This window comes from Manacus vitellinus, unplaced genomic scaffold, assembly GCF_001715985.3.
Source record: "Manacus vitellinus isolate BGI_N305 unplaced genomic scaffold, ASM171598v3 scaffold_35_pilon, whole genome shotgun sequence".
Taxonomy (NCBI): domain Eukaryota; kingdom Metazoa; phylum Chordata; class Aves; order Passeriformes; family Pipridae; genus Manacus; species Manacus vitellinus.
The window spans coordinates 3,117,314-3,142,603 of NW_021940498.1; the positions used below are offsets into that span (position 1 = coordinate 3,117,314).

General features: G+C 36.0%; 1 protein-coding gene across 3 annotated transcripts in view; it reads right to left on the reverse strand.

Annotated features, from left to right (window-relative positions):
• The window catches only part of EPHA6 (EPH receptor A6), a 405,075-nt gene that overhangs the window by 192,347 nt on the left and 187,438 nt on the right, over positions 1-25,290 (reverse strand). For all 3 annotated transcript variants that reach the window (XM_029961479.1, XM_029961480.1, XM_029961478.1), the window contains exon 4: positions 17,212-17,547. In XM_029961479.1, coding sequence (XP_029817339.1) covers positions 17,212-17,547 — 336 coding nt within the window. The remainder of the gene's footprint in view (positions 1-17,211; positions 17,548-25,290) is intronic.

Here is a 25,290-nt window from a genome sequence, read left to right on the forward strand (position 1 = left end):
AACAGAAGGTAAGATTTCCCTCTTTGCATTAGTATGTTCTCAAGCATTAGCCCAGTCATGGGGACTCACTGTGTTCAGGACCTATGTAGTTGTGGGATTTTACCTTGTTTTTCAACTGGTGACAAGCATAGGAAAGTATTCGTTTGTGAGAGCAGAAACTGAGATCCTCGCTGGAAGAGAAATGTACTCTTGGTTTAGCATAAATCACCTTTAAATAGAGTTTTCTGAAAGGATAGCAAATAAAATGAAATTTTTGGGGTTTTTTTAGATTACAAATGACTTATTTCAACTGCATTTTAACCAATTCCTAATTAACTAAGCCCTAACTTAAGTTAGTGCAAGCCAAGTTAATTTACACATTAAGCCATGAATGAGTATCAGACGAAACTTAATTTTGGCAGAACGAAGGTTATACTGAAGATCCAGCTATTCCAGAAATGACCTTGTCCATTTTTCCAGGTGACTTCAGAATAAAATAAAGGTTGCTGCCCAGAGTACATTAGTATAAGGCTTTGACTGATAATGGTCAGAGGGTATGCAGAAATCTTGGATTCCAGATCAATACACAACCCTTTGCAGAACAGTGACTGTGCGAGGGAGGGTCTCTCCCTTCCCATTTTCCCTGAGGTTTGACATAACATGACAGCTCTGTCACCTACAGGACTGTGAGGCATGACAGTAGGTTCACTGTGATGCTGATTTAATAGTGATTGAAAAGCAAAACTCGATTCGTAAAAGCTTTCACGATTCCTCCGTACCCGTCAAACATGAGACAGAAATCTATGTCAGAAGATGTTCTGTCCCAGGAAGGAGTGAGAGGTGGCATCAGGGATGCTTCTGAGGATGCACAGAAAAGCATCAGCTGGCAGCAAGCCCCAGCAGCCACCCCAGCCAGCTGTCCATGCACCCCAATGCAGAGTTGCAACAAAAGGTGGAGCTCGGCCCCTTCACCCAGTTTAAGGCTCAAACTCCTGCTCTTATTGTCTTGCTGTGGCTCTGTTGGACAGCTTGGGGAGAACATGGCTCACTGCTTATTTTGTGATACTGCTGTTCTGAGCTTGTCATGATGAGATGCAATGTACTACAGCAAAGAGCTTATTCTCCAAAGAAATGTCTCTATTTCCTACGCTTGACTTTAAAAATAGCCAAGGTGCAGCGAAGAGATGTGGAACAGCACTAAGGCACAGTTCAGAGAACAAAGCTGGTACTGGCCAAGTGTTGCCTGTAATAGCATTCAAAATGAGTTGAAATGTGTCAAAGTTATTTTTAACTTCGTTCTTCCTCTCTATCTCTGCATAAATATGCATACAGGCATGCATATATATTTATACATATGTCCATATGTGTGTTTGTGCAGAGCAAAATGCAGGCCTGACAAGAGTGAAAAACTGTAATGAATTTATTCTGACTTTGTCAATGCCTGTCTTAATCAAACAAAACAAAAAAGAAAGTAAAATGAAATGTTGCTTTTTAAAATGAAACAAAATTTGCCTCCTGCCCATCTCTTCGCTAGTTCTTCACAAACAATTTTGAAGCAAACTGGCAAATTTCAAACAAACTTAGAGAAGTCCAAAAGATCTATTTCTATAACTTTCGTGACAATCAATATCTGCATGAAGACAGGTAAAAAAATAAATGTTTAACTGCAAACTAGTTGCAGCAATTACTGTCAATATTCCAGTCAAACCAGTAGGAAATATAGGAAATTGTTCTAAGGACAAATTTGAAGGAAATGAAATTATACCAGTCCTGCTACTTATACTACAAATGTCTTTAAAGAGAGTATTTTTATAAAAAACATAGAGATTTCATCTATTAAGAAGTGAAAGGCTGAAATTAGCAAAGTATGACTTTGAATAAAGGCTTTATACAAGTTTTATCTCTTTCCTATATTCGGACAGTGATATCACCGGATATGAGAAAATGTAGTTTTTTAAACATTCTACAAAAGAAAAGTAGAACTTATTAAAATAACAAAGTTCAAATTAAATGCCTTTATTTATGAAGAGATGGTACAAAGATGACTAAAATTTCCAGAGATAAATTAAGTAGAACCAATTTTATTAAGAAACCTCATGGTTTTTAAAACTGAGAGGAGACCCCAGTTACCAGGAAAAAAAACAAACAAAAAAACCAAACAAAAAAGAGAATATTGTGATTTCGACATCAGTATTATATCTTAAAAAGACATGACATGAAGCTGATGCCTCATTTCTAAATGAATTCAGAGTAGTTAAATCTCTTTGTTAAAAAGCAAGCCAATAAATAGTTACATACAGAACTTCACTGAAAAAGCCACAGCAGAATCTGTGCTAACTTCAGAGTATGTCAAAATAATCTATTCCTAAACATGTTTCTTCCAAAACTTAATGATTTATATAAAACTACTCAGGCATATCAGGAGAAGCAATACAAGCAGCAAATGCCCGAAACCAACTGTTTTAAACGTCAATTAAACACTTTTGAACTGCAATATATACTGACTACAAACTGCCCTTTTCACATTGTCAAATGTGAGTTAAAGGGATTAAAGTAAATTAATTGTTGACTGAGATAAGTGCAGGACAGGAGGTTTTACAGTGCCAGACTCCTGATGGTGTCCATGTGATGCATCAGTGACTCCTCTGCAGATCAAACCAGGGCCCTTCCACCCGCTGTACTGCCAAGGGACTGAGAGGCTGCACACTGAGCTCGTTCAGCTGAGTGAGCTTGTGAGAATATTTTCTACTGTTGAACACAATATTTTCTGTTTTATACTCAGACACTCACTAGACCAGGCTCTTTTTCAGGTAATTGTAAATCTCTAGTCAGGCGTATGCCCGTAGTCAGTAGATGCTACCACCATGGGGAACACACAGTTTCCACTGTTCCCAAAATACATAATGAGTTATTAGCAGATTTTATCTCAGTAATAAAGTTATAAAACTTTAATATCTCTACTAAAAATATATTTCAAAAAAGTGATATTGAATTTAAGATCGTGCTAACCATATCTAGCCAGGCTTCTTCTAAACAGAAATGCTGTAATAAGCATTAAACATTTTACATTATTAGTGACAAAGCACAAAGTCTATCTTCAGTCTCAACAGTGAAAATATCAAATAGTTGCCAGATGAACGAGACAACAAACTGGCACCAATAATTCCAGGTATGTCTCTGGTGAGCTCCTCCACAGCTGGGTGAGTTTCTGTGAGCTGCATGAGGGTTGCAAACTGCATTTCAAAGTCTGAACCTCCCTTGTTCCAGCCCTAGAATTGGGGTTCAGAAAGTACCTACAGTATATAGGTGGCTATTACAAAACATCAGAGTTTAAACAGAGCAGAAAGCTGTCCCTCCAAAATCCAGTCAGAAGTTGTAGCTTTCTATGTGACTCATATTCAGGGTTGTGTTTTTTCATCTTTCAGTACTCTGTCTCTTTTAAGCATTCATTTCTTGTGTATAAATTTTTCTGTTTTCACTATTTAGTATCTTGCAACATTTGTTCTGGTGCGAGGAGAGTTTTAGTTGTGCAAGAAAAGGTTTCCAAACTAATAAGACCTCTCTTGTCATGGTACCAGCCTAATGCAATTATTTTAACAGTTTACTAAATTTTAACTCTTGCTCTTAAATTTTCAACTTCAAATACTTATGTCTTTGGTTTAGGAGGTAGATTGGTTTGCAATGATACAGCATTTGTAGTTTTTCTTTAAAATGTTTTTTCACCTGAGGCAAACAGATAAATATTTCACTGATTTATGTACTATCCTTTTCATGGTACTAATAAGGAGATAATGCATTGCTAGGAAGAACAAAAAACTGATTACTTGGGAAATAGTCCCACTGATACTGAAACTAGGATTAAATCTGGAACTGTAGAAAAGGGAAACTGTTGTCCAGTGAATCCCTGAATATTGTGTCTGCTTTTATATCTGTGCATAGCGGATGTGGAGTAAAACAAATGAGAGACTACTTAAGATTTACAACTTTGCTCAGTTTTTAAGGTCACAGGCTCTTAATAAGTAATTGTTCATCCTGGCACTTGCTGCTACTAGAACAGTTGATAGCAACTCTAATATCTAGTCAGTAGTGATAGAGATATATGGATCTAACCCCCAACAACCTACAACCGAGGTAGAAGAATGTCTCATGCATCTTTCAATTTGCTCTTACATTTTTAAGTTGGCAAATGTGTTCTCAAAGGAAAGTCACCTTCACATACGCACAGCTACTGCCACGGATATGTCCACAGCAAATGCCCATTTTCACAATCAGACTAATTTTTGTTAGTATTTATTTGCTTTTGGTATGTCAGATGGGATGGCTGCAAAGCCAAAAAAAATTGTTTTATGATGACTTTTCCAATCAGCATCATCAGTTTTATTCCAAGCTAGCAATTAAATTCCTGCCTTATTTGTCACACTTAATTTAAAATGAAGCATGCAGCGATGTTTAGAGCTACAGTCAGGGTGTTTGTGTCTGGCTGAGGCAGTGGTCACTTGCAGCCTCAATTTATCACTTTTAATTTAAACTCCCATGCCAATGATTTTCCTTAAAGCTATGACTGGCATCTATGGATTTCAAAATCAAAGGGAAAATAAACTGCAGTTAAGAATTCAACCGCTCAGATCAATGAAAGCCTGTTTTATAACTGAGTGTGCTCCAGCTAAGTCCCAGCTGCCTGACAGAAAGAATTTAATGTTTCAAACAGTTCCTTTGCCACTTAAACACTCAGAACAACTTTTTATTGCAGCAGTAAGCCACTGCTTGCTGGACAGAAGTGGACTATTGCTGTTGTGTTCTCAGGAAATAATTCAAAGCAAGTGAAGTGAGTGCATCAACCTAAAGATATATGCACTATTATCCAAATGTCTGTCCCTGGACTGTTCCATTGTTGATTGCGTATATTTTCTCTGCTAAGACAACTGATACTATGACATTTCACTGTTAGAAGTTAATAGCAAAGGCTTAAGAGAAATTAATAAAAGAGAATACACTTCATATAAATTTACTGTGAAAATAAAGGTCAGTTATGTTTCTGAATCTCTTTGAAAATGATCATTTGGTCCTATATATCACAGTAAGCAGTTAATTTGAATTGGAAATCTTTTGCGTCCCTTTAAAAAGTTAAATAGATAGGTACATATTTTTATGATATTATTACATGCTAACAGATGCACTAAAATAAATAATTGTTTTCAGAAATAAAGACTGAATAGAGACATCCACATATGCCTGTGTAGAGTGGTGTCATAAAAACACTCACCCACCCACGTCAGAAAAATAGAGAGTGAAGGAGAGAAACCAAAGTCCACATATTATTCCATATTACTCTATATTACAGAATAAGTAACAAAGTATCAATCTTGTTCCAGGAAACAATTTTAAAATGTTAAAAAAAGAGTTAATTTGGATATTTGGGGGGAATTTTTTGTTTTGTTTAATTTTCTAACTAGCTTTTCCTTGTCCACAATTTTCCATCTTGAAAGACTCTGTTACAATTCTTTAAATCATTAATAATCTTCTGGTGAATCAATATTTTTGGATTTGAGATCATTAGTGTAATTCAAACACTGAAGCTTTTGCCACATTTTAGCTGTAAAATAGCCAAAGATGATTTCAGGATTTTCTCATGAGTCTCTCTTTAGCTCCTTGAATTGACAGGATTATCTACCCCTACCTTACTACTCTGAGTTTGTTGCCTTCCCAATTCATCATTCAGTGAAGCAGCCAAAAGGAGCTGCTGCACTTTGTAAGGAAACCTCCCACAGAGGAATTAAGCTTCAAGATAAAAACCCTATGTAGCAAAGCATTACTAATTAGAGGATTGGTCATCTACATTTTTCCTGGTAAAAAGAAAATACGAATTTTCAAGATAAACCCACTAAATTATCGAGCTACTAGTGGACATTTTTCTTCTTGGGTTTTTCATTTTTTGTGTGTGTGTAAATGATGATTTCACTGCCAGTGGAATCTACAGAGTGCTCTGAATTTTCCCAAGTCTGAAAAGCAGGATACCTGCATCCTGAGGGAGCCCTCATGGATGTTATGCCCTACATAGTTTTACATGCATAGACTTATTCTTACCATCTGAAATGTGAGTAACTCTACCTACTAGCCTTCAAGGATCACTAACTTAATGCTTGCAAAAGCAACCAAATACTACAGCATATGAATGCAGCAGAAATATAAAATATGGCTTTGAGAAATCAGGCTAAACAAGGGCTAAATGGATAATCTACACTGACAGATGAGGATAATGTGGAATAACATTTTCCTGTTATCATGGAGACTTGAACAAAAATGTTTAGGGCATTAGACTGGATAGTAAAAACATAAAACAGGAGTCTGAATTAAGGTTTCTTGAAAAAACTTCCCAGTGATTTAATTTGGAACCTTATTTTTTCTAAAGAAGATTTTGGTAGCAATTTCAGTGTATGAATTTAACATTTGATGTTTTATAGCTACATAAAAACAGTTTCTCAAAGAAATGAATACACTGTTTTGCATAGAAATGGCTGTGAAATTCACCAGAAATAAAATAATGGCTATTATTAAAATCTGGACTATTTGTATTGCTGCAAACAAATCTGTGCTATTCTTGTTTCCCCTTGCAAATATAGCAATTTTTACAAGGATTATCATGTATTACTGTAACTCAGAAGTATGGAATTTGTAATGCTTTAAAGTCCAAACAGTATACTGTATATACATTCACCCTTATTGCATCTTTAATCTTTAATTATCATAAAGGTATCTAAACAAACTCAATAGAAAAGCAGGAATTTCTAAGTAGAAAAAAAGAACCAAAAATACCCCCAAACCCAGTATTTATAAGCTGATTTTTTTAAGATTTAGGGGAAAAAATTATCAACACAGTGGCCATTTAATAATAGGGTTAAAAGTATAAAGCTCATAGTTTCAGGTGTTTCATCCTTAGGAGTGAGAAGTGCTCGTGTATCTCCCTGTGTTTAAATAATAGGTTGTACCTATATCAGGTACTTAAAATGCCCACCTGTCACTGCAAATGCTGACCCAGAAAGTTTCAGTATTTAAAGACAGTTTAAATATAAACTAATATAGAAAGGAATGGAGTGCATCTCATCTATGAACTTTTTTTAAAGTCTCAGATAGTTGCAGTAAAAATGTAATTTTAGTGTTACATAGAAATGTAGCTCATGTAGAAATCTGGCAAATATGAAGGTATTAAAAAATTATCAAAATATTTCAATAAAGTAAAATGGTATTTTGTTATAGCAAATAGAAAGATGTTAGCACATTAACTTGTATTTAGTATTAGTTAGACTAGAAAATCAATGGCAAATCATTATTATTTTAATAACATTTAATATTATATATATTGAAAGATTTTTTATAATGTATGCTACATATGTACATATATATAGTAAATACTACGCATTTTTTATCCTTTAAGTATCTTTAATTATACAAGGAATTCCAGATTGATATTTTAATTAATGTTAATCCTCCATCAACTGAGACAGTAATAGTGACTTGCTCATAAAAACTGACACATATTCCACCCACTGGAATTATTTTTGAAGATATTAGCCTTATTCTCCCTAAAACTGCATGAGAAAGCAACATTTTTAAGGCTTGACAACATAACCATCATCCTAGAATGAAAAAAAATTATTCACAGTGCTGCTTAGAAGAGCTTAGAGTTGTTATGTTTATGAGAATGTAAATGTTATCTAGCAAGTTTATCCAGAATGATGCTAGAGATATGAATAGGGAAAAATAACATCTGAGCTGATTTTTCATGCCTTTTGGAATTGTTCACTACTCTTGCTGCTGAAATCTCTGATTCTTACTTAGAAATGTCAAGGCATCTTTAGGAACCAACTGTGTCAACAGAAAAGCAAAAATTATAAAAGGAGAAGATACTGAAGTAAATGTGATATTAGAGAACATGCAAACCAGATAAAGATACCCTGCAATGTGTCCTCAAATCTGTAGAGAATTACACGGACACCTACTTTGGAACGTGACATAAAAACATCACAGTCCATGTTAATGCCTCAATGGTGTGTTTGGTGCAGGTTTTAAACTTCCATGCAGTCAATTTGCTTCTTTGACCACATAAAATTCACTTCCAATTATGAGCAAGCATTTTAAAAGACAAATAGTATTTAACACCACACTAAAAAAATGTGATTTTCTCCATTTCCTCTCTCTGAAGATTTCATATTCTAGTCAGTGTTGCATTATTTATAAACTGAAATCAATACTTTCTGTAAAATGGCAAAGAGGGATGCTAAATATCAGTTAAAATATTTTTCCCTTTAGAATGAATCATGTCTATGAATATATGGCAATGAGATACCAAAAATTCACCTCATGTCTAATTAGTAAATGATATTTCTAGCTTGACAGAAAAAGGTATGAGTTGAGGAAAAAGACAAATGTGTATTTTCTCTATTGTTGATAGACTATAGCCCATCATCCTTGAATTATAAACTGAATTTCCTGAATCCCATTACTCCATTACCCTGTGAATTTTTTTATTCCTCATTGATCTTGAATTACAGGATAAAAGAAAGAATTGTTAGATAATATTAGGAGAACAATCTAATTCAGGAGAAAAATGGAACCTGGAGTTTAATATTACGTAAATATGAACCAGTCACTGGAATCAGACAATTTGTTTTCCAGACAAATTTGAGTTAATATAATGTAATGATAATTTATTTCTAAACTGTAAAAGGTAGTATTGGAAACTGGATGAACAACTTGTCAGTAGTTTACACGAACATTCATCAGCTGTTTGAGGTGTATAACAAGTTAGAATTTATAAGTCAGATATTGCTCATTAATCTCTAAACACTTCAACACAATTATAGATAAAGATATGTTTTAGAAGCTGTTGCAGAGGGTATTTAAAATAATCTGGAAAACACAATTTTATAAATATAACTTCATATTCAGAAAGAAAAAGAAATAAAATTCTTGCAAATGTGAGTTAATTCAAAGAAGAATGAGATTTAATTAACATTTGCAATTAGTAGGGTTTGCCATTGACTTCAGCATAAAAGTTGTGACTAGATTTTTAAGTACTGTGGATGAAGGCAAAAGTAGAGGAGACAATAGGAATTTTCAGGAAAAATAAGCTTACCTGGGCCTACCTTGTATTTTTGTCCTGTGGGACATCTCTCACTGACTAGTAGGGAAACAGCTTTGGGACATTAGATACAATTTGTGATTAGAGATTCTTTGTAAATATTTGCTTTAAGACTTCACTTTTAAAATACTGTGTGGTTTAACGTACAAGATGTTATTGTTATTTCAAGGAGAAAATATGATGATGAAATAAGTTTAATTTGCTGAATTCCTGTGTTTTAGAAATTTATCAATTTTTGTTTTAGTTTATTTTTCTATATTAGAAATCACTTTATTCAAATGACTTTCATCACTCTGATTTGCCTTGGGACAGGTTCTCTGTGTCATCTTCCTTCTCCTTTTGCCTATCAGGACTCTACATGTAGACAGCAAAATAAAACACTTGTATCTGATCAATGTATGTCACTTTAGCAAGTGCAAACAACAGAGGCAAAATCCTCTGAACAGCTGATCCTTCACAGAATTAGTTGCACTTGCTCCAGAGGGTCACAAAACAAAACTGATTTCAAATGATTTTATTGAAAAAGTCCACTTTAGAACCTGTAGCCATGTCCTGAATATCTCATAATATTCCTGCTTAACTGAAGGTTTTAAGGGAAATCTTAAAAGAAGATAAATAAAGAAAACTATGTATATTTAATATGCAAAAATCACTCCTCAATGAAAACCAGAGATTGCATGCTAAATGGAAATAAGACTTAGCATATTAAGAGTGTCTTTTTTTCCTTCTTTGCACCACCCAGTCTTGACACTGTTTGACACCCCCTGTCTCATCCCTATCAGACTTGGATTCAGGCTCAAATATGAAGTCTCACTAATATTAACTGTGCATATCCTGGCTACTATAATCTTTTCAGAGGAGCAATCTTTATTTTTTGTTCACAGGAGACAGTATAAATTTTAACGCAGTAGGGAAACATATAAATAGGTAACACAGATTGAAGACAGTAAACAGACACCTCCCATTGTTTGGGAAGAAAAAGGTAAAAGCAGGTTATTAGAAATAATAACTTGAAGCCAACAGAGATGTAAAATAAATAAACTTCTTAAGCTTAGGAAACTATGTAAATTTGAGTCTGCTCTCAACCTTATTCCAGTGTGAGCAACTTAATGCCACTATTGCAGATAAATTAAAGCTAATTCCAAACTGTGAGCCCAAGGCAAACGCATGTGGAAGAGTCACAGAAGTGGAAGGAGTTGTTGAGTGTAACAAAGAAACTACTTTTAAGAAACAAATGAATCAGAGCAACCTGCTACCAAGATAATTGCTTTAAAGACCCCACAGCAAACATTATCAGAATTGGTTTGTAATTTCGCAGGTCCTTTATTCTGAACACACTCTCATAAAGATTCGCTTGAAAGCCATGACATCCAAACCCACAATTTGTTCCAGATTAACTAGTTGTGATCAATGTCTTTCTTTACTACCCTTGACCAAAATCACTTCTTTTGCCAAGAATGCAACAGAAGTCTTCATTTCCCTTGTCACATAATGGCAATGCCAGAGGTTTGTTGTTGTCAATGTTCTTTGCTTGATTTGGTTGAATTTGGGGGTTTTGTAAAATGAAATATCTTTCAAAAATGTTTAAGTAAACTTTGAAAAGGAGAAGGTTCTTAACGTAAGACTGAAGATTGTCCCAAGCTAGTCGATTAACATTTGTGGCAGAAGTTTCTAATTCACCAGATTATATCTGAATTATCTTGTACTCTACCCTGACTGGAATATTCAACAGTGATTCTTCTCACTATCTATCATTCACTGTAAGAGGTCCCAGACAACTGAGCAGCAGAGTCCATGAATACACATCTCATTCTTAGTGTTTTTATCATGTGTTGAATGCCCCTCGCAGCTACTGACTACAACAGGATTCAACAAAATAAAGACATATTTCTTATCTCAGTGTTGTGTGCCTACCAATTTATTTGTAATGATTATTTTACAAGTTTCTCCATAAATTGAAACAAACTATTATTATTAAATATAAAATTGTCACAGCACTTGGACATTGCATTTTAATGGCTACAACTTAAATCAGAAAGTGGCTGAAAACACGTCACAGACAAACTGCCAATGGCTATGATCAATAGTGTGCTCTGCAAGGAAAGAAAATATTCCAAAAACTGAAACACCACATTGGTAAGTAAATTGTGGGGAAAATACAGTATTCATTAACCTCTTCTCAGAATTTAATTTTCTCCTACTCATATTGTGTAACTTAGAGAAACTTATCTTACATACCTGACTCGCTTATGGCTAATACTGTGGTATGGGAGACGAAAGTAAATGGAACGAGGTTGACTTTTGCTGCATTAAAGAAATGGCTGACCATCAATATTTTCCAGCAGAAAAAAACCCCATATTTGTTAAAAAAATTTACAAGCATTAAAAAAAAAACCTTCAGGATATAACTAAAAATTGATTTAAAATTAATTTCCCGCCTATTATTACTGCCTAGTAATCAGGTGTATTATAAAGAAACATCCATAAAAAGTTGTGTAAGTGTGGAGAGGAGACCAGCATATGAAAAATCTGTGAATAACTGCATAACGCTGAATTCCCTTTTAAAATGCATTGTTTAAATGTGTTGTTCAGAAGTGACTTAGAGAGTGCACATCTCAAACTTTTTTTAAAAATAGTAATCCCTCTTTCCTGTCTTCACATCACATTCAGTTATAGACATTTACAGACTGCCCTTAGCCAGTTAGCAACAGGTTGATATTTCTCTTCAAATTTTTCACACAAATAGAACCAGCAGTGCTGATAACAGTAGTGTCTGGTAGAACTTCAATTCAGCTGTAGTTGTGAAGTAAACAAATGCCATAAATGTCTTATTTATTGTCATCTATGAAAATTTCATGTTCTTTCTTTCATGTGGCTTGAGCTCTGGCAATGTTTGATGGAGGTTGTTTTGTGACTGTTTCATAACAGGCTTTTATGCAATCTGCTATTCCAATAATCAGTGATTAGAAATATCTTAACATAAACAATTTAAAAGATGGTTCAAAGGGCTTCATCATGTCATTACGAAAAGAGAAGACTTCTCTACTTTAAAGTTACAGAGGACAATCACGTCTGTAGAGATTTGAGACTCAGGGAAGAAAAGGAAAGTTGACTTTTGATTAGGGTCAAAGTGAGATGGGGAAAAAAAAGGAAAGTTGACTTTTGGTTAGGGTGAAAGCGAGATGCTGCTATGGGAAGCAACTTAGGATGAGTAAACAGGCAAATCCCCTGTCACCCCAACGAGGATCCTGAAGCTATCCTGTCATCAATCAGAAGGAGTAATCCTGATAAACTGTCCTGGTGGTGCAACCAAGAGTCAGAATGACAGTCAGAGGAACCTCTTAACCACTTCTCCCATCTGCATTGTGATTATAATGCTATATGCCATTAAGTCATGGTGATATGGTCACGTTTATTCCTGGAAGAGACACTGAAATCCTGCCATGAATTCCTCTGTTCACACAGCTCTAAGAGAGTGACAAATGGTTGCTCTTTCTAGAGACCATCTGCACTGGACTACAAATATGTCTGAGGAGCCACCTGCACCAGGAATAACTTATTTGGGAAAAGGAATTAGATGAAAGGCAATCCCTTTCAAACACTGGCAAGATTTTACCATTGGATTAGGAAACATCACCTTGGATGTATCTGCCAATGGCTCATGTAAAAGAAGAGGTATTAGACAAAGGAATCCTGATAGAATTGCAGTTTCAGAGTCTGCCTGAAAATCTCCGTTGCCAGCACTAGACAGACAGAAAAAATGAGCCAGGGCTTTAATATAGTGCCAGGGTGTGTGCCCACAGATTGTGCTCTCTTGTGCCTCAGATTTTGTAGACTGGTAGCAGGTCTTTGGTGTCACAGAGACCAGAGTCACCCACAAACTGCAGAACTGAGACAGGAGAAGAGCTTTCCAGGATGCAAAGGCAGGAGTATTTCTATAGTGTATTCTTTTCCTCCCTGTTCTCAAGGAATAGAACATGTGAGTGCACGTTGAGTAAATGTGAATATGGACTGTTATTTGGAAATAGGAACTACTTTTTAAGTTCTGTTTGCTTAATTATTCATTATTTACTACTTTAATTATGTATGAAAAAACTCAAGTACCTCTGAATTTTCTTTAGGCAATGCAGACTCTGTGGCATGCTCAGAAAGTTATATAGTGAGGTGTCTCTTCCTTCCATTAGTCATAAGAGAAACATAAATTACAATTCAGCATGTAATTCTCTGCTTCTTCACACAATGATTTAAAGTCGATTGAGTACAATTACTTTGTACTCAGCATATTTACTGCTGCATAAAACTTTCTCTCTCCCATAAAGAAAAGGCATCCAGGCACTTCTCTGAACAATAGTATGTGAAACATTTTTTTGAGGAGGCTTTTTGTGAAAACATGTTTTATCTTTCAGTTGTTTACAAACTACTTTAGCAGTGATTTGGGAAAGCGCTTAATATGTGCTAATGTTCTTCCTTGAACAGGAACTTTGCTTAAGTGCTTTTCTGAGAAGGATCTCTTGTATACTTATCTGTCCATTTATCTGCCTTTAAAGTAGGGATTATTTTGGTATCTCAAATCATTTTGAAAAAAAGCCACACTTCCCTCATCTCCCCATCTGCAACATCTACACTCCCTAACACACCCCCCTACACCATCCTTGCTTGCTGGAGAGGACACAACACATGCTGTGATTGTAAAGACTGAAATATATTCTTTCTTCGCTGACTAGTCAGCAGACAGGCCAAGTGGTCAGTTAGTTGGGGTCTCTAGTCCAGAAAGGAAGCTTCACGATTCTTTTCAACTTGCAGACCCAACCAACACCTTGGTGACTCCAAGTGATCAGTTTTCACAGTTCTGTTGACTCTTTTTCACTGTTATCAAACCCATGTTGGCTCCTGGGTTCACAGTTCTTTCTGGTGCCTGACAGATAATGTGACCACAGAAATTCTGTTTCCTTATGAAGCCAAGGGGAAAAATCCAAAATCACAGATATCCAATTTGTGAGTACTTGTATAAAATTAAAGAAAAAATCATGAGGATTGCCAAGTTCATTTTACCTGACTTACTCACATTATTATGAGTAATTTTTTTTCAGTATTTGATCAGGTCTGATAATGCTTTATTCACCAAATTGCAGAGAGGTTTGAGCTGCAGTTTGCACAGCCTTTTTAAGTGTTACTTTCCTTTAGTCTGCTTCTTGTCACTGTTAAAGCTGAGCAGTGTATTTAATTTTGTTGATACTTGTGATTACATGAAGAGGCAGTTAAGATTTTAATATTAGTTGTGGTAGAACTCTTTGCATAAAGATGAGCTTTAATCACTTTTGAATTATTTCACTTCTCCTGTCAGCATATATTCTTCCCTCTTTGATGCTCTCAGACTACTCTATTCACTTATGTGACAGGATACAATTCCTCACTTTCTATGGATGTCCACAGTACTCTTCACTGAGTTATTTATTCAGCTAAGTGCTGAATCCAATAAGAGAGAAACCCTCCTGAAGAACAAGCTAATAATTTTGCATGTAAAAAGAAGAATCTGCTAATTTCACATAAACTGTCAAAAAGAAAAGGCCACTAGAGGGAAGTAAATCCAATATGCTCAAAGAAAATAAAATGCTAAGTCTTCAGCCACTGTAAATTACTGCAGCTAACAGAATGGTCTGGATTTACAACAGCTGCAGATATGGTTCTATATTCTTAATAAAGGTATGACAGTGGAAGAAAACAATTTATATATTTATAAGGAGGTTTAGCACTTCATGCAAAGCATATACCAAAAACATTAAAAGTGTATGTATGAAAAGATTACATATAAAAAGGTAGTTGAACATGGCATAAATATGTTGTGTAGGAATGATTAATTATAGATCTAGATATTAGACACATCAAAAGTAAAAAAAAATTGTTTTAAACCAATTCTAGTGATCCAGTCCTTGTACAAATTTATACATTTTTGATTTGTTGTCATGTGATATGCTTAATCTTGGATCTTTGCTTTCTATGAATGTATGCACAAACCTGCAGCACTGTGCAATAAGTACTATCCATTTCAGTATAATTAAGATTATAAGGGAAGATTGTAACAGTGAGTTTATAAGAAAAATCTCTGCAATGTTCTGAAGCTGTAATTCTACAGGTTACATTTCTGAGGTGAGATACCACAGCTTTCTCCATATCACTTCTTATTTATAACTAAAAGTAACTCACAAAAAATGTTGATTAATTTCCATCAACAAAAACTCCATTAACTTTCTTCCACACTTCATCCAACATTATATTTTTTTCTTTTACCTCTAAATATATAGTTACCATGCTTATGGTTTTATACAACTGAACGGCTGGTAATCCTACAAAAATGCTTTTATCTTTATAACTACATTTTATAGATGACTCCTGCGATGCTGTCTTTTTGTATCCAAATAAACTGACAAAGAATTCTGAAAATCTGGTCTTAAATTCTCTGAAGCCCTTGCATAGCAATTTTAGTAATGTAAGAATTATTATAGGGAATACAAGCACTCTATACTCCAGAGTTTACTACCAGTGTGTCACAAATTATCAGAACATTTTCCCTGTTTTGAGTAAACTGCAGTGAAAATCTCTGTCCTTAAAGCAGAAGATACTATTTTTTAAAAGGCCACCAGTTAAATGCACATCACGAGCTGTGTTCACACAGCTGTTACCCAGCTTAAAAATAAACCATATCTCTGGTGACCTCCACCTGTGCATGCATTAAATGCCATTTAGCAAAATACCCAAAAGTAAGTGCACTTAGGGGTACTTTCTAACACCATTTTTGCTTTACTGAGAAAGGAAAAGGGATATGAAGGTGATACACAGCTTAAGTGCTTAGGGAAATTCTCACTGCAAGGCCCATATATCATTAGGCATCTTAAATGATTAGCTCTGCTGTTACCATCATCACCTGAACGGTGAGTAGTTTTTGTGCTTTTTCTAATCCATTTTCATGAATATTATTCATATTACCACCATTGTCATCATCATCATCATGATCACAGCAAGCTGTTAATTTTTTGTATGCCCAAAGGCAAACAAGTCATTACCTACTCATCAACAAAACTACTAGTCCCAGATACACAGGTAAGCAGATTTTTGCTAGGCTGATCAGTGAAAAAACCTCGAGCCTTCCTACAAGTGGAACATAACAGGATCCTCCGGAACATTAGCACTTTTACTAAATAGAATCAGATTATCATGTGTTTTTTGCTCAAAGCAGTGGTTTTGCCAGTTCAGTTCCTGCTCTACATTAAACACGTCAGCTGCAGTTGCAATGTCACTGCACAGTAGGTGAAAAACATTTCTGGAACAAATGTCAGCAAGGGATAATTTTGAAATAACCTTCTTGTCTTGTCTACAGTGACAAAAGCCAGAAGAGGACACTGCTTTATAGTTTACATTGTTGGTAACCTGTGATGCCATTTCCTGGCACAGTAAGCACTTCTAAAGACGGAACAAGAAAAAGTTGCAGAAATAAACAAAAACAGAGAGCTCTTCTAGTTTCCCATGTTTCTGGTGAAGGTTCACCTTGGACATGAATTCAAACTGAAATAGAGGGAAGAAAAAGCTCAAAACAATAATGGAAAGTTTAAAATTAAAGGATCAAAAAAAATCTAGTAGGAAATGGCTCATACAGATGTTGAAATACCTTTACAGTGAGAAATGCTGTATTAGTACTGTGAAACACAGATACTAAAGGTAGTGAGTTCACTTCCACTTTTCCTTTGAATTGTGCAATTGTGATGGATAACCTCTGGTGTTTTACTCTTGCAAAACTGAAATCTCAAAAGCACCAGACTCCAGCTCTGATGAACCACTGATAGATACAGTTACTCTCAGGTAGCTAAAGATTGTACTTAAACAGAAAGCTATGGTTTTGTGTCCTGTGTAATGGGGTCAAGGGCCAACTGCCAAAAGCATTTAATGCCCTCATCAGCAGGGGCTGAAAGTCCTCACAGAAAGCACGTAAAAACATTTAGCAACCTGCAAAACATCCTAACTTGCTGAGCCAGACTTCTAAGAAACAAAAGCATCTCCGTAGGTGTCAGGGGCACAGGAACAGACACACTGGGACTTACCATCTTGGTCTGTGGTCACCGTGATGGCTGTGAACTGCTTGGGAGAGAAGCTCAGCTCCGAGACCCCGTTGGTGGCTTCGATTTCGAAGGTGTAGTTGACGTGCGCCACGAAGTCGAGCACCGTCACCGAGGAGTTGATGAGCCCCGTGTGCCTGGGGATGAAGCGGATGCCTCCCCCACAGATCTCACACTGGCTGGCGTCCGAGCCACATTTCTTACAGATGACACTGTAAGTGAGATCCTTTCTCCCTCCAGTATCGCTCGGGGGGCTCCACTCCAACATCAGAGCTGTTTCGTTAATGTTAAAAACCACATTCCTCGGGGCAGAAGGTGGCCCTGCAGAGAAAGAGGGGAAAACTTGTTAGGCCCCTTTGGAGAAAAAAGTTAAACAAAAAAAAAAATCATTTTCAGGCAATTATTTGCAAATAAAAGACATAAGAGTTATGCTTCTATAACTAATACAAAGTAAAAAAATAAGAGTTATCTGAATACAATCCTTGAAAATTAAGCAGACATAATAAATGGGTGAGATCACAAGAAGCTGAATAATCTAAGTAAATTAGAATTAATTCAGAAATCATTTAAGGCAATGCAAAAATGAATTGGGAATGTCAAAACTACACTTGATAACACAAATTTGCATTAAATATCTCTTGATGATGTGGTATACTAGGCTAGAGCTTTAACCACAAAATTTATATCCTTATTTTATATCTAGTAATGTAGGCTTTTCTGAGACTTAAAATATTTGATGTTTTATAAGAGACAAATTAAAAAATAAATAAATAACCGCTTTGGAATAACTACAAGAGGTAAAACTGTTTGTATTAGTTCTGCAGTGCCAGATTTTTTTTTTTACCCTTCGCTGCTTATCCCCAGGGATTTCTTTGCTGCTGTTCATTATCAAGAGTTAGGTGGCAACAGGCCAAGGCTAGTAGGCACAAGAGACAGTTTACAAGTTTTTTTTCCTTCCCACCTGGTGCCTCGTCAGCACCAGTATAACAGTGAAGACATCAACCTTGCAGGTTAAAGGTCTGAAAGCTTGACCAAAAAGCAGGAGAAAAAGTAATTTTTGAAGACTGTGGGGAGAAATACAAAACTAGTTGCAGCAGGCAGAGTACAGGAAATCTCTCATCTAACAAGTAGGTGGTAAAGCTGCCTGTGTACTGTCAGATGAACCACAAGTGACCCATTTCCCATGGATTCCACAACAGTCCAGGTACTTCCAACAAGTTTTAAGCTGTTTGCTAACTTACTGTGTAGGATCACATAAAAAGTACCAGGGGCTTTACATATTTAAATAGTGATTGTCCCCCTGTACTCGGCACTGGTGAGGCCACATCTCAAGTGCTGCGTCCAGTTCTGGCCCCTCACTCCAGGAAAGACATTGAGGTGCTGGAGCATGTCCAGAGAAGGGCAATGGAGCTAAGGAAGGGTCTGGAGCACAAGGTTGATGGGAAGAGACTGAGCGAGCTGGGGGTGTTTATCCCGCAGAAGAGGAGGCTTGGGGGTGATCTTATTGCCCTCTGCAACTCCCTGAAAGGAGGTTGTAGCCAGGTGGGGTTTGGCCTCTTCTCCCAGGTAACAAGTGACAGGATGAGAGGAAATGGCCTCCAGCTGTGCCAAGAGAGGTTTGGGTTGGACACCAGGAAGAATTTCTTCACAGAGAGATAATCCCAAAATGTACCCATAAAAATTATGTAAGAAACACAGATTTGGAAAAACGCAAGGCCTTATACTCTAGATTTTGATATGTGTGAAAGGACTGTGGAAAACTCGACTGCCAGCCTCAGGGTTTTTTGAGCTGAATGAGTTGAATAAACATATATTCCCAGCTCCCAACAAAATCACAGGACACATGCATTGCTTGGCTTAACTGAGCTTTGGAAAGCTTCAGGTTTCTTTGCAGTTTTTAATCATTTATACCAACAGGACTTAAACATAAAGTTTTGACTGAGACACTGGTCAAACTTTGAGTGAGCTCTTCATTACTTCAGGGTCTCTTAAGCAGACTGAAAGAGTACAAGAAACATTTGCAAATGACATCAGCTAATTCTTACACAAGTGAATTTCACTCAACAAATTGAGTGGCACAGTAAAGATGAGAGAGTCAGATGATTAAAATATAATATGCTTTCTAAACAAACAAACCAAAAATATTAATCAACACTTTTGTAAATTCCAGCTCTACAACTTGTAGCATGAAGACAAGACCTTGTGTCTAAAAGATGGTCAAACCTTTGCTTTAGGGAGGAAAACAAAAATATCAATGCTCCTCCTTTATTTTTTCCTTCCTGGTCTTTGTGACCTTGTGATAAGTGTAAACTGAAGCATTTGAAATACTTTAATAGGTAAGTACTTGTAAATGCAACTTGTTAACAAAGGCTCATTATATTGATACTTCATTATCTAGTGGTGTGGAAAACAGAGGTAAGAGATAGCCTTGAAAAGGCTGCTGTGGTTCAAAAGCTCCTACAAGCTTAGAGTGTCTCAGATTCAGAAATTACTAAACTCCCATAAAACCACTGCGAGCCTGATGGTTCTGGCTACTCTGGAAAAGAGTCCTGAGACTGGAACAAGCTAAAACCAGCACAGATGACTTCAGCTTCAGTTCTTATTATTTATGTTCAGATGACTAATTTTTCAGAATAATTATGTTTCCTCTAAAGCCATGCTGTGAGAATTAAAAGATGACTGGTCTTAACAAATTCCCACTGTTAAAACCAATGAGGAGTTTTAGGAATATGGAGGATGAGCCTTAATCACGCTTACATATCTGCATAACTTTGAGTGGATCAGTAATCCCCTTGAAATAATTGGTAATACTCAAGCACTTAAAACTAAGCATGTGTGTAATTGCTTGAAGGATTGGAGTCAAGGTTTTAAAACAAGCTTAGATTTAATCTTACATACTATAGATACATAACTTACCTATATCTTACATAACTATAGATACGACAATGGGTCATCACAGCTCAGTGGGTTTTTTTACATTATTTCATCAATTTTGGCACGCCAAAACAGGAGTTAATGTGAATCTGGGCAACAGCCAAGTTTTGTCTGTCTTTTTGAATTTTCATTTCCTATCAGATTTTTGTTGCACTGTATGTAGATGACATCTGTAGATGGACCAATACAGTAAATAAAATACATTTTAAAAAAATATTTTTATTTGTACTAGAGAGTGAAAGTGTTTAGAGTCATGACTTGGGACTTAATCCTCAATTGTAAGAGAAAACACATACTATTGTACATTCACATTTCAGTGAAAAGGAAAACCACCATCAATTATGTTAGAGGTGTCTGAAAGTATGTGACTGTCTGCTTGCAAATGCAGAAAAAAGCCTCAAACACACTTCCTACTCAAGGCCCCTCATGCCAATTTGCATGACGATTAAATAGCTTTTTAATTGCTGTTAAATTATGCCAGTTAAACTGTGATTTCATGCAAATATTAAGCTGTAATGACATGCAGTGAATCATTTACTAAGATTTAGAACTCGGAACAAAGAGAGACAATTCATTCTAATCCTCAGATTCAACTAAATTATGTGTCACTGGGCTTTTATGAATGTGGCCTGATTGCTTTGTTATCATTTATAAATTATACAAAGATTATTTGACACATTGGAAAAACCTGGCAGCAATAACCCTTCTGCAGACATCTGTGTGCAAAGCACTCAGGGATTTCCTCATATTGATTTTTAAGGAAAACGAGTATATTGGTGAAAACAAGGGAGCCTTTTCTCACAGCAGAATTCATGACTCTGGATTTTATGCAAAAGAATAAAATACAGTTCAGATGGATGAGCATTAAAAAAACATGCAGCTCTTCTGCTAAGATGGAACTCAGCCAGAGTGTGAGCAATGTCTTTTGCTTCATTTACAAATGACAATGTAGGAAGTATTTCTACTCTCTCTGCGGAGGAGACCGACATCAATGTCTTAGAGAGAACCAGGCCTGCTCTGAAAGCAACAGGGCAGAGTTTATTCTCTTCCTCTGCGAAGGCAAAGTGAATTTTGCTGGTTTGGGAATGAAAGAGGAGCAAACCCAACTCTGCAGAAGTCTAGTGAGGGCAATGCATTATGTTATACACTAATGAGTGACGAGTGTCTGGAAAAAACCTGTTGCATTTTAAGTGAAAACTGTCCATTATTGGACTCTTAGAAGTTCGTGTTTTTTGACAACTGAATTTACAGCAGAAGAGCAAAAATTAAGCATTGCCTTAGAGTATACTTGGAATCAGCACCTAGCTGTGCCCCTTCATAATTGCTTTTTGACATACATATATACATGTGGTATAAATGAGTTGTGTCACTTGATGTAGAACTACATTTTTCCTTTTCCAGAATCACTTATACTTTTCCTGTGAGACCAGCAAGAAAAGGAAGCCAGTGGCTGCAAACCAACACTCCAAGTCTGAGTATAATGATGGATTGCAAACAAATGTATAAACATATATATAATATCTATATATATAACAGTAGAGGCAGTAGAGTCAAAGACTTCAAGTATGTTGCTTGATTTTGCTGCTGAAATACCGTGTTGACTCTTAAAAGTAGAGGATACAGTTCGTGGCAGAGGTTATTGAACAGAGCACAAGTTTGTTGGGTTCAGGTTGTTTAAGCATAACATGAAAAGAGATGCATTCAGACTCAGACAACCAATATAAGCCTGCCTGACCTTGGAAAGACAGATCAATTCATCCAATTACTTTATGGTGGGAAATGTTAGACTTTATGTACAGAGTAATCAGACAGGGGATTAGATATGATGCTATTTGTTGCTCACTGTGTGTGCAGAGAGATCACTGATAGAGTACTTGCATATGGCAAAGAAATACAATAAGAAGAAAGAGTAGCAGCAAGAGATTGATAAAGAAATGTCAATCAAATGAAAAGAGCCTCAGAGAAAGGGATTAACAATATATTCTAATGTAATTTTCATTTCTCTTATTGAAAATAGATTTGTATTACTGTTTTTTGCAAAGTGCACACTCTTCTTTCACAAAATGCAGCTACAGGAAGTAAAAATGGGAACTGTACAATTTTGGAAAAGCAGACACTATGCACTTTCACAGAATTAATCCAAGTGGGTTTGAAACTCATCTTGTAAAAAGTAGATGCTGGAAGCTAAACTCTTAACTTCATAGTCTCTGAAATCAAGGTTTGTTTCTGTTTTTTTTTTTTTTTGTGTTTGTGGTTTTTTTGTTGTTGTTGTTTGTTTGTTTGTTTGTTTGTTTTCCCATAATGCTGCATATGCAAGTTTTCCATTACTGAGGAAAAGTTCTGGAGTAAGGAATAGTGCCCAACCCTATACTGGAATGAAAAGAGAGAGAGAACAAAGTATCTACCTATCTTAGGCATATTGCTTTGCAGGACATGGGGAAGTAAATAAAATAGGCATCAATAGAGTTAGTCAAAATGTTTGAATATAAAGACATTTGTGAGCGGAATTCACTCTGTATTTAACTTAAAAATAACTCTCATTTTAAAAGTCCCAAGAAAAATGTCCATTTCTTATGCCACATCTCATATGTGAAGATACCAATTTGAAAACGAATACCAAAAATGCAGATCTGCCCCAAAAGGGGCTATGCAGAAAGAGCCTTTTCTTACTGCACAGCCTTTTCTCTCTATGTAGTCAAATATCTTCATTTTTTTTCTAACTTTTATTACAGCGAAGCATGGCAGTTTGGAAGGAACACTCTAAATTCCACTCATACCTGTACCTTTGTTTATTAAATTTAGATTAGCCACATCTGCACAGATCCACCAAAAGCAGTGAGGTTGTGCTTATGACAGAAACATAATTTTAATAACTGAGAGCATAATTTGAAAGCAGTGGGGCTAAAGCTATCACTTAGGGAATAATTTGGCCTGCAGACTCTTCATTACTGATGATGAGCAAGAAGACAAGAACACAGTCTGCCAGTGTCATTTGCTCAGCTGACAATTAGTGAAATAATCATCGTTGTAGGTATAAGACAAATACATCTGCTGTGACAGCCAGTGGAGAACTGACACCTTGGAGTCTGGGCCGAGTGGGAGACAATGCCTGGTGGCACTAAAGCAAGAGCAAGGCAGAAATTAGAGTGTGGTTCACTGTCTCCTTTATTTCTTCTATCTCCCAAGCTGAGGTGAGATGGGGCACTGCTCAACCTCTGCTGTGGTTCATCTCTGCCTCCACACTCTCAGCTGCTTTGGCTGATATTTGGAGAGGGCTAGCAAGTTTTCCCTGAGAGTTTCCAGCCAAAACATCTCTCTGAACTCAACTTTTGTTGAGAAAGCACCAGGGTGTTGTAGAACCTGCTCCCTGATGCCACAGGGCTCTCGTGCTCCTCCCAACCTTATCAATACTGGTGGGTATCAGGGCTTAAAATTGTGCTCTGAAAGATAATTATGGAATCCTAATACTATGTATGAGTAATTTTTTCAAAGAACTGTCTTTCAGAGATGAAAAACCAATGATTTATAAATAATATGGAACTTCATCTGCATAATGGATGAGTGAAACTGTCTTTCTAAGCATGAGACTGTCAAGAATGCCTGGGATGTATTAGTTCTGTGAGTAAGTTTCTAATGGCCTGTTCTTGAGGCATTGATTTGAGTGGGATTATTTGTAATCACCATTTTTCCTGGGAGAAGTCTGGAAAACATTGTTTATTCCCTCACATATTTTATGCAAAATTGTAGGCCTGTGTTCCTTGTTCCAGACTGAGTTGAGAGCAGGTTCTGTGAAGGTGATTGGGGTGTCTGTCTGAGCCCTAAATCCCTTAGGTGGAATGTGGGATTTACCTTTCCCCTCTAAAAACCCTACTGTTGGATAAGACAATTTTTTGCTTAGTGCCTTCAATCTGAGAAATGCAGTTTTAATGACCATCCCCCATTTAGTGGCTGGACAATGTCTTGGTCTGTGTAATGACCTCAGGATTGCAGAATGCCTCTGACTTTGTACATCAGATCCAAATTACCTGGTATCTTCCCAACTTGCCCAGTACAGTGTCCTTTGGAAAGACCATCCTGAGCACAGGGTACAATTCTGTCAGCTCAGTTATTTTTTCACTCAGTGTAAACATAGTAAAGTTATGGCTACACACTGATGGTTCTTGTAACAACACTTTTTTTTTGGTGGTTTTTCATCTTAAACTTTTTGTACTTAAAATTCTGTTGAAATACTTCATTCATTTAACATGTTATTTTTTTTCTTAGAATTTTCTTAACCATGGCACAAAATGTACTGAGATCAAATTCTCCACTGAAAGAGCTGGCAAAGTGCTATACAGAAAATGGGGTGTCTTAGGGAATTTTGCAATCTTAAAATTCCTTTGCTAAACAGCAATTTTAATTGCCTATTACATGTAAATATAGTATTTCACCCACAGATTTTTAAATGCTGCTGTTTTTTCTCAGTTTTGAGATTAAACAGATATAGTTGCTAATGACCAATAAATGAATGCCAGTGAGTAATGAACCATGAATGGAAACCTATGAGAAATATTTTATTAAGTAAAAAGAAAACTTGTGCTTTTTGTTTCTAGATGTGAGAACACTGATCAAAGTAATAAAAATCTCTTCTCAGGATTTCTGCCCGTAGATTGCTAGGCAGCAGTTTTATCTTGATGACAGTTTTATGACAGGTTAGTCAAGAAACACAAAATTATGTATTTGAATATTTATCAAAAATTTTCATTATCACAGTTGCATAAGAAGATTAAAAAAAGATGATATGCAACAGTTTTAATTATATACCTTCTGATTAGATATATCTTTTTTCTTTTAAAAAAAAATCTTCTTGTCTTTTCTAGAAAGTTTAGTTTTTACTCAATTGTGTTGAATAAAATATCAATATTGTTCTTATACTCTTCATTTAAATCTGAGACAGCAGAGCATGTCATAGCAGTTTTTTTCTTTACATGACTCCAGTTTTTTGAAAGCTTTTGTACCAGCATATTTTCAAGCATTTAAGATACCTATTGGTAGTTAAAACACCACATTATTATCTATATGACAGCAATTACCCTCTTTGTTTTATATCTCAGAGTCACCAGTAAAAAAGTCATCAAACTAAGAAACGTG